Raw genomic sequence first — 14733 nt, forward strand, 5'->3', positions numbered from 1 at the left:
GTTTATTTAGCAATTTGTTTTAGCATTGGTGACTTTTTTTTATTTTTACTACATTATCTTCCCCCCCCCCCCCCCTTTTTTTCTAAATAGAATTCTGTGACGGCAGCCCCTGCGAGTGGTGTGGTGAAGTTTTGCTAATCAGGCCATTAGTCTCTTTGCTTGACCGTAGACCCTATATGGTTGTAATTATACTTATATGTTATGTAATATGCCTCTGAGGGGACTGTCCTGAAGTATCTGCCACATCAAAACATGGCTGCTATAGAAAAAAAAGTTAATAGAGCTGTTTTCTCTCCCAAGGAAGATGCAATAATCTATATCACAAACTATAATAAAATAGGAAATGTCCCCTAGGTTTATTATATTTTCGCCAGTGACAGACATTTTGCTCTCTCTACTTGCCCATCAGGTTACAGGGTTTATTTGTTTATTTTTTCTTCAGAGAAATAGGTGCCCAAGTATCTCTTATGTCACCAGAACAACTGAAGAAGAAGTTCCCATGGGTTAATACAGACGGCGTGGCGCTGGCATCTTATGGTGAGCACTATTACATCTACCTTTAAAAAGTTAAAAAAAAAAAGTCATCATTTATCATTAAAGGGATATTAACCCTTTGATGACAGGGTTAAGTTGTCTACATCGGACGGAATAGAACGTCATAACGGCACTAAAAGGTTAAACCCAAATTTTAGTTAGAGCAGGTAATTCTTCGTTCTCTTGTTATCTTTATGTGAAAAAGCAGGAATGTAATCTCAGGAGCCGGCCCATTTTTGGTTTAGCACCTGGAGAGCACTTGTTGATTGGCGGCTAAATATAGCCACCAATCAGCAAGCGCTACCCAGGGTTTCTAAACCAAATATGGCATGCTCTATCTGAATCATGAAATAAATACATTGGGTTTAATATCCCTTTAAATGCTGCTCGTTACCAGTCTTGGGGCCGATAAGCTGAAGCTTGGTGAATTTTAGAAAGGCAGATTTAAGCTTAAGCGCCCTTTACTATGCAGGATCTGAATTTGGAGGAGAGACCTTTAAAATAATACTCAAAAAAAAGACCCCAAAGATTTTTGTGTAATTGCTCTCTGGTAAGTTTTTGATCATTGTGCCCTTTTTTTCTATTTTTTTACAACGTGCACAGATTGGATGTGGCTCAACCAGTGCACTGATTGCATAGATCATCCTCTGTGTATTGATGCATCTCCTTGTCACTTGTTCATGTATGATTATTTGTATGTAGGACAGGTGCTAAATCTGGTGTTTTTCTTAGGTCTAGAAAATGAAGGTTGGCTGGACCCCTGGTCTCTACTTAATGCTTTCCGACGCAAAGCTCTTTCTATGGGGGTGTATGTTTGCCACGGAGAGGTGACAGGTGAGCATGGGGTCTAACGCTGCTATCACATCTGGGTGTCTGAACACTGATTCCCTGTTCAGCATTTCTTGTCAGTGCCAAATCAGCTGTCAGTCATTGCAGCAACTCAATGAGTTAAAGCATGTTCACTGCTTATCCCTGTCTGTTGTGGTGTTTACTGTGCATAGACAAAAGGTAAACTCATTAAACAATATATATTATCATCATCATTTATTTGTATAGCGCCGCAAAATGATTCGTGGTCCGCCCCCTGGAGAAGTAATCAGTGGTGCAGCTGGTCTCGACTGGAACATTTTTGTGACTGACGTTATATGTTAAGGAAAAAAAACAATTATTTTTTTGATAAAAAAAATTGCAGCCTCATGGTATTCAGATATTGCATAGCCTCATATCCTTATTAGATGCATCATGCAATTCATTGCACAGCCCTAGTAGGTGTAAGGTGTAGGTTATATCCTTATTAGATGCATCATGCAATTCATTGCACAGCCCTAGTAGGTGTAAGGTGTAGGTTATATCCTTATTAGATGCATCATGCAATTCATTGCACAGCCCTAGTAGGTGTAAGGTGTAGGTTATATCCTTATTAGATGCATCATGCAATTCATTGCACAGCCCTAGTAGGTGTAAGGTGTAGGTTATATCCTTATTAGATGCATCATGCAATTCATTGCACAGCCCTAGTAGGTGTAAGGTGTAGGTTATATCCTTATTAGATGCATCATGCAATTCATTGCACAGCCCTAGTAGGTGTAAGGTGTAGGTTATATCCTTATTAGATGCATCATGCAATTCATTGCACAGCCCTAGTAGGTGTAAGGTGTAGGTTATGGGCTTTAAAGGCTATAAAACTAAAAAATAAACTTTCTTGTTTTAGATAGGGAGTTCTATTTAAAAGAAATGTTCCAATTTACCTCTCTTTCTCTTGATATCTGAGCGCCTATATAACAGCATATAATGCACAAGATACGTGCACGCTCCTAAACCTACCTAGGTATGTTGTGTGGAAGGAGCTAAGTTTAGATAAAGGACACTAAAAGAAACCGGTATCAGAAGTAAATTGGAAAGTTTTATCAACATTGTCCACTCTGTATATATCAGGAATGTTTTATTGTGTTTCCATGTTCCCTTAAAGGGATAGGAAAGTAAAAATTAAACCTGCATGATTCATATATAGAGAAGGTCATTTTGATTTTTATTTCAAATGTGCTTCGTTCTCTTGGTATCTCTTGTTGAAAAATAATAGGCACACATCCTACACTAGCTAATTGGTGCCTGTACACATATGTCTCTTATGATTGGCTAACTAGATGAGTTCAGCTAGCTGCCAGTAATTAGTGCAGTGCTGTTCCTTCAGCAAAGGATAACAAGAAAATGAAGTAAATATGATAATAGAAGTAAATTGGAAAGTTGTTTAAAATTGTATGTTCTATCCAAATCCTGAAATAAAGTTTTGGGGTTTCCTGTCCCTTTAAAGGACCACTAAACGCAGTAGAATAGCATAATCAATAAATGTATAATTAAAAGACAATGCAAAATCACTTAGTTTGAATTTCAAATGAAAAGTAGATTTTTTTTTTCTGACAAATGTCCGTTAGTTACATTTTTCTTCCCCCTGCATCACGTGACATCCATCAGCCAATCATAAAATGCATACATGCTCAGTAGGATCTGGTGCCTCAGAAAGTGTTCATATAAAATATTGTTCATATTTAGATAATAGAAGTGAATTGGAAAATTATTTATAGGGACAGTCTAGTCAAAATTAGACTTTCATGATGCAGATAGGGCCGAAATTTTAAACAACTTTCCAATTTACTTTTATCAGCCAAGTTGCTTTGTTCTCTTGGTATTCTTTGTGGAAAGCTAAACCTAGGTAGGCTCATGCTAATTTCTAAGCCCTTGAAGACTGCCTCTTATCTCAGTGCATTAGACAGTTTTCACAGCTAGACGGTGCTAGTTCACGTGTGCCATATAGATAACATTGGGCTCACTCCCGTGGAGTTATTTATGAGTCAGAACTGACTGGCTAAAATGCAAGTCTGTCCAAAGAACTAAAATAAGGAATTATCTATCTTTTTAAACAATAACAATTCTGGAGTAGACTTTAGCTTTAAAATTGTATTCTCTGAATCATGAAAGTTTCATTTTGACTTCACTATCCCTTTAAGGACGGTGTGGAGAATTATAAATGATTTAAAGATCTGCACACTAAGAAGCACACATTATTTACAGCTGAGCAGGTTTAGCCCTAGTTCTGGCACGTGCACACGCTTTCATCAACAAGAAAAGGATTGCAGCCACGCTGAGTAGATATAGAGCTACTTTTGATTACATTTTTAACCTCAAACACATTTTGCAGGAATTTACCCCTGAAATGAATGAGATTTTATTATTAGGATTTTAGCTGTAATTATATAAAAAATGAATATTATATATTTGAATTAGTAGAACTGATAATCTCTGATATCTCTAATTATAATGTGACAATTCATTGAGAACCATTTTTTGATCATACACATTTACTTTTATTTCCAATAACACAATATTTCTCTGTAATTGTCAGGATTCACTGAAAAGACGCGAGACATGGTGACAGATGATGGGGACCCGGTGACCTTCAGGAGAATCAGGCAGGTTATTGTAAGTCTTAGAGTGCTGTAAACGAATAACAAGGAAAGCTTTAGTTGACAGGGGTTTCTCCTGTTAAGTGTAGTCAGTCCACGGGTCATCCATTACTTATGGGATTATATCTCCTCCCTAACAGGAAGTGCAAGAGGATCACCCAAGCAGAGCTGCTATATAGCTCCTCCCCTCTACGTCATACCCAGTCATTCTCTTGCACCTAACTAATAGATGGGACGTGTGAGAGGACTGTGGTTGTTAAACTTAGTTTTTATTTCTTCAATCAAAAGTTTGTTATTTTAAACAGCACCGGATTGTGTTGTTTTTTCTCAGGCAGCATTAGAAGAAGAATCTACCTGAGTTTGTGTATGATCTTAGCGGTCGTAACTAAGATCCACTTGCTGTTCTCGGCCATTCTGAGGAGTGAGGTAACTTCAGAACAGGGGACAGCGGGCAGGGTTCACCTGCAAGGAGGTATGTGCAGTAAATTATTTTCTAAGGAATGGAATTGACTGAGAAAATACTGCTAATACCGATGTAATGTAAGTGCAGCCTTAAATTCAGTAGTAGCGACTGGTATCAGGCTGATATGTATGTATGTTTACACTGAGGTATTTCTGGGGAATGGAACTTCACTAAGAAAATACTGTATACATTTAAGTTATATTTGAGCCTCCACTGCAGTGAAAGCGACTAGCAGCAGGCTTATTAATAACATTTCATAATTTTATTTTTAAAACGTTTACTGGCATGTTAATCGTTTTTTTCTGAGGTACTTGGTGATAAAACTTTATGGGCATGATTTTTACCACATGGCTGTCGTTTGTTTCTGAATAAAATCAGTTTACTGAGCTTCCCCACTGTTGTATTATGAGTGGGAGGGGCCTATTTTAGCGCTTTATTGCGCAGTAAAAATTCAGTCACAGTCTTCCTATTTCTTCCTCCATGATCCAGGACGTCTCTACAGAGCCCAGGGGTCTCCAAAACTAGTTTTGAGGGAGGTAATCACTCACAGCAGACCTGTGAGAGTGTGTTTTGACTGTGATAAAAACGTTTATATTAAATTGTTATCCGTTTTTGGGTACTAAGGGGTTAATCATCCATTTGCTGGTGGGTGCAATCCTTTGCTAACTTAATGCATTTACTGTGAAAATTTGGTTGCTATAACTAATTTGGTTCATTGTTATTTCAACTGTGACAGTTTTTTTGTGCTTCTTAAAGGCACAGTAACGTTTTTTATATTGCTTGTAAATTTATTTGAAAAGTATTTTCCAAGCTTGCTAGTCTCATTGCTAGTTTGTTTAAACATGTCTGACACAGATGAATCTCTTTGTTCAATATGTTTAAAGGCCAATGTGGAGCCCAATAGAAATTTGTGTACTAATTGCATTGATGCTACTTTAAATAAAAACCAATCTGTACATGTAAAGAAAATTTCACCAGACAACGAGGGGGAAGTTATGCCGACTAACTCTCCTCACGTGTCAGTACCTTCGCCTCCCGCTCAGGAGGTGCGTGATATTGTGGCGCCAAGTACATCAGGGCGGCCCTTACAAATCACTTTGCAAGACATGGCTAATGTTATGACTGAAGTACTATCTAAATTGCCAGAATTTAGGGGTAAACGCGATCACTCTGGGGTAAGAACAGAGTGCGCTGATAATAATAGAGCCATGTCTGATACTGCGTCACAATTTGCAGAACATGAGGACGGAGAGCTTCATTCTGTGGGTGACGGATCTGATCCAAGTAAACTGGACTCAGACATTTCAAATTTTAAATTTAAGCTTGAGAACCTCCGTGTATTACTAGGGGAGGTATTAGCGGCTCTGAATGATTGTAACACGATTGCAATTCCAGAGAAAATATGTAGGCTGGATAGATACTATGCGGTACCGGTGTGTACTGACGTTTTTCCTATACCTAAGAGGCTTACAGAGATTATTAGCAAGGAGTGGGATAGGCCCGGTGTGCCCTTTTCCCCTCCTCCCATATTTAGGAAAATGTTTCCTATAGACGCCACCACACGAGACTTATGGCAGACGGTCCCTAAGGTGGAGGGAGCAGTTTCTACTCTGGCTAAGCGCACCACTATCCCGGTGGAGGATAGCTGTGCTTTTTCAGATCCAATGGATAAAAAGTTAGAGGGTTACCTTAAGAAAATATTTGTTCAACAAGGTTTTATATTACAACCCCTTGCATGCATTGCGCCTGTCACGGCTGCGGCAGCATTCTGGTTTGAGTCTCTGGAAGAGACCCTTAGCTCAGCTCCATTGGATGAGATTATAGACAAGCTTAAAGTCCTTAAGCTAGCTAATTCATTTATTTCTGATGCCGTAGTACACTTAACTAAGCTTACGGCTAAGAACTCCGGATTCGCCATTCAAGCTCGTAGAGCGCTGTGGCTTAAATCCTGGTCAGCCGATGTGACTTCTAAATCTAAATTGCTTAACATACCTTTCAAAGGGCAGACATTATTCGGGCCCGGTTTGAAAGAAATTATCGCTGACATTACTGGAGGTAAGGGCCATGCCCTGCCTCAAGACAGGGCCAAACCAAGGGCTAAACAGTCTAATTTTCGTGCCTTTCGTAACTTCAAGGCAGGAGCAGCATCAACTTCCTCCGCTCCAAGACAGGAAGGAACTGTTGCTCGCTACAGACAGGGCTGGAAACCTAACCAGTCCTGGAACAAGGGCAAGCAGGCCAGAAAGCCTGCTGCTGCCCCTAAGACAGCATGAAGTGAGGGCCCCCGATCCGGAAACGGATCTAGTGGGGGGCAGACTTTCTCTCTTCGCCCAGGCTTGGGCAAGAGATGTCCAGGATCCCTGGGCGTTAGAGATCATATCTCAGGGATATCTTCTGGACTTCAAAGCTTCTCCTCCAAAAGGGAGATTTCATCTTTCAAGGTTGTCAGCAAACCAGATAAAGAAAGAAGCGTTTCTACGCTGTGTACAAGACCTTTTACTAATGGGAGTGATCCACCCAGTTCCGCGGTCGGAACACGGACAAGGGTTTTACTCAAATCTGTTTGTGGTTCCCAAAAAAGAGGGAACCTTCAGACCAATCTTGGACTTAAAGATCCTAAACAAATTCCTAAGAGTTCCATCGTTCAAAATGGAAACTATTCGGACCATCTTACCTATGATCCAAAAGGGTCAGTACATGACCACAGTGGATTTAAAGGATGCCTACCTTCACATACCAATTCACAAGGATCATTACCGGTATCTAAGGTTTGCCTTCCTAAACAGGCATTACCAGTTTGTAGCTCTTCCCTTCGGGTTAGCTACAGCTCCAAGAATCTTTACAAAGGTTCTGGGCTCTCTTCTGGCGGTACTAAGACCGCGAGGAATAGCGGTAGCTCCGTACCTAGACGACATTCTGATACAAGCGTCAAGTTTCCAAACTGCCAAGTCTCATACAGAGTTAGTTCTGGCATTTCTAAGGTCGCATGGGTGGAAGGTGAACGTAGAAAAGAGTTCTCTATTGCCACTCACAAGAGTTCCCTTCTTGGGGACTCTTATAGATTCTGTAGAAATGAAAATTTACCTGACAGAGGACAGGTTATCAAAACTTCTAAATGCTTGCCGTGTCCTTCATTCCATTCAACACCCGTCAGTGGCTCAATGCATGGAGGTAATCGGCTTAATGGTAGCGGCAATGGACATAGTACCTTTTGCACGCCTGCATCTCAGACCACTGCAATTGTGCATGCTAAGTCAGTGGAATGGGGATTACTCAGATTTGTCCCCTATGCTAAATCTGGATCAAGAGACAAGAGATTCTCTTCTATGGTGGCTTTCTGGGCCACATCTGTCCAGGGGGATGCCCTTCAGCAGGCCAGATTGGACGATTGTAACAACAGACGCCAGCCTGCTAGGTTGGGGCGCTGTCTGGAATTCCCTGAAGGCTCAGGGATCATGGACTCAGGAGGAGAGACTCCTTCCAATAAACATTCTGGAATTAAGAGCAATTTTCAATGCCCTTCTGGCTTGGCCTCAGTTAGCAACTCTGAGGTTCATCAGGTTTCAGTCGGACAACATCACGACTGTGGCTTACATCAACCATCAGGGAGGGACAAGGAGTTCCCTAGCGATGATGGAAGTCTCAAAGATAATTCGCTGGGCAGAGTCTCACTCTTGCCACCTGTCAGTGATCCACATCCCAGGCGTGGAGAACTGGGAGGCGGATTTCCTAAGTCGCCAGACTTTTCATCCGGGGGAGTGGGAACTTCATCCGGAGGTGTTTGCCCAACTGCTTCAGCATTGGGGCAAACCAGATCTGGATCTCATGGCGTCTCGCCAGAACGCCAAGCTTCCTTGTTACGGATCCAGGTCCAGGGACCCGGGAGCGGTACTGATAGATGCTCTGACAGCACCTTGGGTTTTCAACATGGCTTATGTGTTTCCACCCTTCCCGATGCTTCCTCGATTGATTGCCAGGATCAAACAGGAGAGAGCATCGATAATTCTAATAGCGCCTGCGTGGCCACGCAGGACCTGGTATGCAGATCTAGTGGACATGTCGTCCTGTCCACCTTGGTCTCTGCCTCTGAGACAGGACCTTCTGATTCAGGGTCCTTTCAAACATCCAAATCTAATTTCTCTGAGGCTGACTGCATGGAGATTGAACGCTTGATTCTATCAAAGCGGGGATTCTCGGAGTCAGTGATTGATACCTTAATACAGGCTAGGAAACCTGTTACCAGGAAAATTTACCATAAAATATGGCGTAAATACTTACATTGGTGCGAATCCAAGAGTTACTCATGGAGTAAGGTTAGGATTCCTAGGATATTGTCTTTTCTACAAGAAGGTTTAGAAAAGGGTTTATCTGCTAGTTCGTTAAAGGGATAGATCTCAGCTCTGTCTATCCTTTTACACAAACGTCTGTCAGAAGTTCCAGACGTTCAGGCTTTTTGTCAGGCTTTGGCTAGGATTAAGCCTGTGTTTAAGACTGTTGCTCCGCCGTGGAGCTTAAACTTAGTTCTTAACGTTCTGCAAGGTGTTCCGTTTGAACCCCTTCATTCCATTGATATCAAGCTGTTATCTTGGAAAGTTCTGTTTTTAATGGCTATTTCCTCGGCTCGAAGAGTCTCTGAGTTATCTGCTTTACATTGTGATTCTCCTTATCTGATTTTTCATTCAGACAAGGTAGTTCTGCGTACTAAACCTGGGTTCTTACCTAAGGTAGTCACTAACAGGAATATCAATCAAGAGATTGTTGTTCCATCATTGTGCCCTAACCCTTCTTCAAAGAAGGAACGACTTCTGCACAATCTAGACGTCGTCCGTGCCCTGAAATTTTATTTGCAGGCAACTAAGGATTTTCGTCAAACTTCTTCCCTGTTTGTCGTTTATTCTGGACAAAGGAGAGGTCAAAAAGCTTCGGCTACCTCTCTCTTTTTGGCTTCGTAGCATAATACGTTTAGCATATGAGACTGCTGGACAGCAGCCTCCTGAAAGGATTACAGCTCATTCTACTAGAGCTGTGGCTTCCACTTGGGCCTTTAAGAATGAGGCCTCTGTTGAACAGATTTGCAAGGCTGCAACTTGGTCTTCACTTCATACTTTTTCAAAATTTTACAAATTTGACACTTTTGCTTCTTCGGAGGCTGTTTTTGGGAGACAGGTTCTACAGGCAGTGGTTCCTTCCGTATAAAGATCCTGCCTTTCCCTCCCGTCATCCGTGTACTTTTAGCTTTGGTATTGGTATCCCATAAGTAATGGATGACCCGTGGACTGACTACACTTAACAGGAGAAAACATAATTTATGCTTACCTGATAAATTCCTTTCTCCTGTAGTGTAGTCAGTCCACGGCCCGCCCTGTTGTTTACGGCAGGTCTAAAAATTTTTATCTTAAACTCCAGTCACCACTGCACCCTATAGTTTCTCCTTTCTCGTTTGGTTTCGGTCGAATGACTGGGTATGACGTAGAGGGGAGGAGCTATATAGCAGCTCTGCTTGGGTGATCCTCTTGCACTTCCTGTTAGGGAGGAGATATAATCCCATAAGTAATGGATGACCCGTGGACTGACTACACTACAGGAGAAAGGAATTTATCAGGTAAGCATAAATTATGTTTTCTAGCTGTATTGTCGGCAAATGTGGTAGCTTATGCCGGCTGATATAGCAGGCTGTGTTCTGCAGGAGAACCGTGTACCTAGAGAGGGACACTATGGGGTAGATTTATAAAGCTTCATTCACAGAGTTGTGGGCTATGTGGAGCAGATTCACATAAGTGAGCCTGCTGCCACATATTTAAAGGGACATTAAACACGATGAGATGGTAATATAAAATGATAAATCATATAAGTTTAAAAGAAAACTCTGTAATATATTTTCATGATTTATTTTATCCCCTTTTCTTGTAATTCCATTCTGAAATTGTGAACATTTCAGTTCCTGTTGGGAATATAACCGTGTTGTGCACTTCACTTTCTAACATCCATTGTCTGCACACTCTAGTGACCTATTTATAACTGTCCCTAATTGGCCACAGCAGGGAAGGTAACCTGAGTTACAACATGGCAGCTCCCACTGTTTTCTAGACACTAAGACTTTATACTTGTCACTGTTTAAACAACTAATGAAACTTTAAAAAAAATCTACATGTTATTATCAGACTTATCTTTTCTTTGCTTTATTCCATCTAGCATTTATTTAGTCTTTAATGTCCCTTTTTAGTAGCAGAACTGCTTCTTCTTTTTCAGAGGTGGCGAGATCAATCACCCGACAGTTTTGGTGAGGTTGCACAAGAAACCTCTTGTGCAATGTTAAATTTTGCCGTGTGGTTCAACATCTCAAGTGGTGATTGCAGGCCGACAGGGTCACTAGTTAAATAGAATGTTTTTGCATGTTCGAAATCACTGACCCAGCCTATCTAATTCTAGGTACAAGTGCCAAAAAGTCTGGAGACGCAGTACGTGGAGTGTGCGCTGGTGATTAATGCTGCTGGTGCTTGGTCTGGTAAAGTAGCTGAGATGGCCAAAATCGGCATAGGGCATCCAGATTCTCTTGAAGGAGTGAAACTTCCCATAGAGCCCAGGAAGAGGTACTGCTTTTACTGTGATATACAAGTGGATGTTGTACAGAAAAAAACAGCTTTATTTACATAACATTTACTTGTTTAGAGGCACAATAATCTGAAAATCAAATTCCCATACCATGTTTATTTACAGTAAAAGCCTTTGGGCTAGATTACAAGTGATGCGCAAATGGTTTTGCGCTAGTGTAATCACCTTTTCACAAGTAATTTTCAATGTGCTGATATTACAAGTTGAAAATCCTTACCGCAATCTCAGAGCAGTGGTTAACGGTTTTCCGAAACAAAAAAGTTGCACAAACCACAGCACACAGTTACACTCATAAATAAACTATTAACCCCTAAAATGCCATCCTCCTAACCGCCATCCCTCCACATCGTAAATACTAAATAGAACTATTAACCCCTAAACCTCCACCCCCCCCCCACATTTCAAACTCTAAACGTAATTATTAACCCTTAAACCGACATCACCCCACTTCACAAACTATTAAAAAAAAAAAATTACCAATTGCACTTAAAAGGGCATTTGGATAGGCATTCAGCTCTTTTGCTGCCCAAAATCTATTTAAAAAAAAAACAACCTAACACAAACTCCATAAAGGTACTCGCCGATGATGATGAGGGCGTCGCTCCATCTTTTTTTTTATCCAGGCGGCAGTGGTCCTCATCTTGCGAGCTTCAACACAGAGGTCCTCTTCATACAGTCTCCAGTCGCACACCTAAAATCTAATTTATAAATCCACATTCACAGTTTAAAAAAAATATTGTTATATGTGCCTAGTAATGATGTATCAAAGTTTGTATATTTGGCAACTGCAAAAATAAGCAGTTTGGTTTTAATTTGTGTCACACAAGCCACTGCTGACTCTCTGGGCCTGATGATATTAAAGCTCTCCACTCAGATGAGATTATAAAAAATTATCCTTCAGCACTGTAAGATCCCTAGTGGAATTCTAAAATGGCAGATTTCGCTCTACTTCTACATTTCTGTATGTGAAGAGAGACAGGGCCAGTGCAATATAGAACTGCATGGCAGAGTCCTGCTGCATTTACACTTTGTGCTTTGTATTTTAATATTTTATTACAGTTCAGATATTTTATTACATTTAAATTTTAAATTTTGCACTTTCTATTTTGTATATTTAGGATTTTATTTTGTTAATAGTGCTGCGGAATCTGTTGGCGCTCTACAAATAACCCATAATAATAATAATAATGATTGTGATTTTACAAATTCTGATTATACTTTAACAGTTTCTGTAAAACTTTAACAAATTAGGCTCTTTTAAAAATTACATTACACTTTCTATAGCTTCTATTTAAAATAAAACTGAAAAACTGACAGCTTCAGTTCCCCACAAAGCTTCATTAATTTCTATGGGTCTGATACGCAAAGATTATAGTGTAGACTTCACAGGTGTTAAACTCACTGAATTCTACATGAAAAAGGGGGTGGAACCTTGAAGTCCCAGAGAGATGAGATGCCTTCCTTAGAAAGTAATGAGACTCTCTGTGTTACAAAATTTCATATTGGAAAGAGAAGTTAACTGGAGAATACCTGGGGCTTATATAAAGTTTGCATCAAATACAAATTAAACGGAAATGTTTTCACTACAATTGAACTTGTTTTTTTCCTATAGTTTAATATATATTACTTTAGTGTCAGTTAAATAAGTGTATTGTGAATGTTGAGCAAACTTCACCTGAATAAAGCTGGCAAGATAATTCAGTGAGACCAGCTTGTGTAAAATGCTTACAGCATTTCACAAGAATTGTGAGGGAGCTTCAGACAAACCCTGAGAATTTCCTGTCCCTACCTCTTTCTGAAACTGTTTTATTTTACAATAGAGAATACAAAGTGGAATGCAATTTGTAAAAGATACACAGAAATATACAAAGTATGATCCTAATTTGTTAAAGTAACACAGAGACTTTCAAAACATAATCCGAATTTGTAAAATAACTGCTGGATCTAAATGTATTAAAATATAAAGTGCAAGGCTTAAATGCAATAATACTGAAAAATACCCAATCTGAAGTGTAAAGTAATATAAAAAAAACAAAACACAAAATGTAACAAAACTCTAATATCGTGCAGTGCTGGGCTTGTCTCTCCTTCGCATACAAAAATGCAGAAAATGTCTAGAATCTTGTGAGAGATCTCACAGCGCTGGAGGGTTCCACCCTGTTTCTTATAGTATTCAGTGAGTTCAGCCCCTGTGAAGTCTGCACTACAATTATCCTCCAAGAAGGAGAATCTTTTATCATCAGGCCTCTGAGAAGGTGTGATGAGTGAATACTGGTGCACTGGCCCTTGCAGCATATGTGTATATATATCACTGAAAAACAGTTTTAAAGGGACACTGAACCCACATTTTTTTGTTTCATGATTCAGATAGAGCATGTAATTTTAAGCAACTTTCTAATTTACTCATATTATCAATTTTTCTTTGTTCTCTTGCTATCTTTATTTGAAAAAGAAGGCATCTAATCTTTTTTTTTTTTTTTTTTTTTTGGTTTAGACTCTGGACAGCACTTTTTTATTGGTGGATGAATGTATCCACCAATCGGCAAGGACAACCCAGGTTGACCAAAAATGGGCAGGCATCTAATGTGATAATAGGAGTAAATTAGAAAGTTGCTTAAAATTTCATGCGCTATCTCAATCACGAAAGAAAAAAATTGGGTTCAGTGTCCCTTTAACTTTTACTAGATGCATTTTTGCAAAAATGCTTCTATTTAAAATTGAAATATATCCATGCACCTTTCAATTTTGACCTTTCTATCCCTTTACTCTGTGTGCGCATTCACAGATTAGCGGCATTGTTGGCTTTTAGACAGCAGTATTGTACACATTGGTTTAGTGAGATGATACAGAGCCGTAGCTTTACATTTTTTTTGCAGTGGCTGCATTGCTCTGTAACTCTTCTGCTCTTTTATATGTGTGTGCTAACCCGAAGCGCACAATACATAACGTCCAAGTAGGTGGTGCACATTATGAAAATGCCGAGCTTTACTACCCAGCACTTCTTGTGTCCAGAAATTTTAATATCCTTTTAAAAAAGGTTTAATGTTAAGTCAGATTTTTTATGATTCAGATAATGCATGCAATTTTAAATAACTTTTTGAATGTGCTATTATCTAATTACATTCTCTTGGACATTTGTTTAAAATTGTATGCTCTTTCTGAATCATTAAATAAACATTTGTTGTTCCATGTCTTTGTTTATTGGAGAAGCAAAAGTGATATCCGTTAAACAGTAATAAACTGCATCATGCATGCGACAATCACTGAACGGCCACAAAGTAATGGTATCCAGCACCAGTAGTGTACAAGAATTGGTGCAAAGCTGTTCTGTGATCCTACACAAAACTCCAAGGCAATCCAAGAATAAAAAGACAGCAGCACTCTAGAATATTTCAAATCTTTGTCCATCAAACACAGACAGCAACTTTTGGGCTAATTTCCCTTAATCATGCAATGCATACAACACTTGAATTCCTCTATTTAAATCCATATAGGACACCCCTACTCCCTCATTACCTTTTAATACATTATTACTATTCATCAATACAAAAATACAAACTATAAACTGTTACAAAATAGACTAATGGTAGAAATGGTGTATATCCATATATTATAGAAACACTGGCAAATCCTAATCCTCTCAGCAATATATTTCAGAAAAAA

The 14733-nt window shown here is 39.5% G+C and overlaps 1 protein-coding gene across 1 annotated transcript in view; it reads left to right on the top strand.

Moving 5' to 3' along the window:
* Positions 1-14733, top strand: part of FOXRED1 (FAD dependent oxidoreductase domain containing 1) — an 80561-nt gene that overhangs the window by 26264 nt on the left and 39564 nt on the right. The window contains exons 5-8 of the mRNA XM_053691540.1: positions 443-537; positions 1267-1368; positions 3935-4011; positions 10888-11048. Coding sequence (XP_053547515.1) covers positions 443-537; positions 1267-1368; positions 3935-4011; positions 10888-11048 — 435 coding nt within the window. The remainder of the gene's footprint in view (positions 1-442; positions 538-1266; positions 1369-3934; positions 4012-10887; positions 11049-14733) is intronic.

The sequence above is a fragment of the Bombina bombina genome, chromosome 8, assembly GCF_027579735.1.
Source record: "Bombina bombina isolate aBomBom1 chromosome 8, aBomBom1.pri, whole genome shotgun sequence".
In the NCBI taxonomy this organism is placed as follows: domain Eukaryota; kingdom Metazoa; phylum Chordata; class Amphibia; order Anura; family Bombinatoridae; genus Bombina; species Bombina bombina.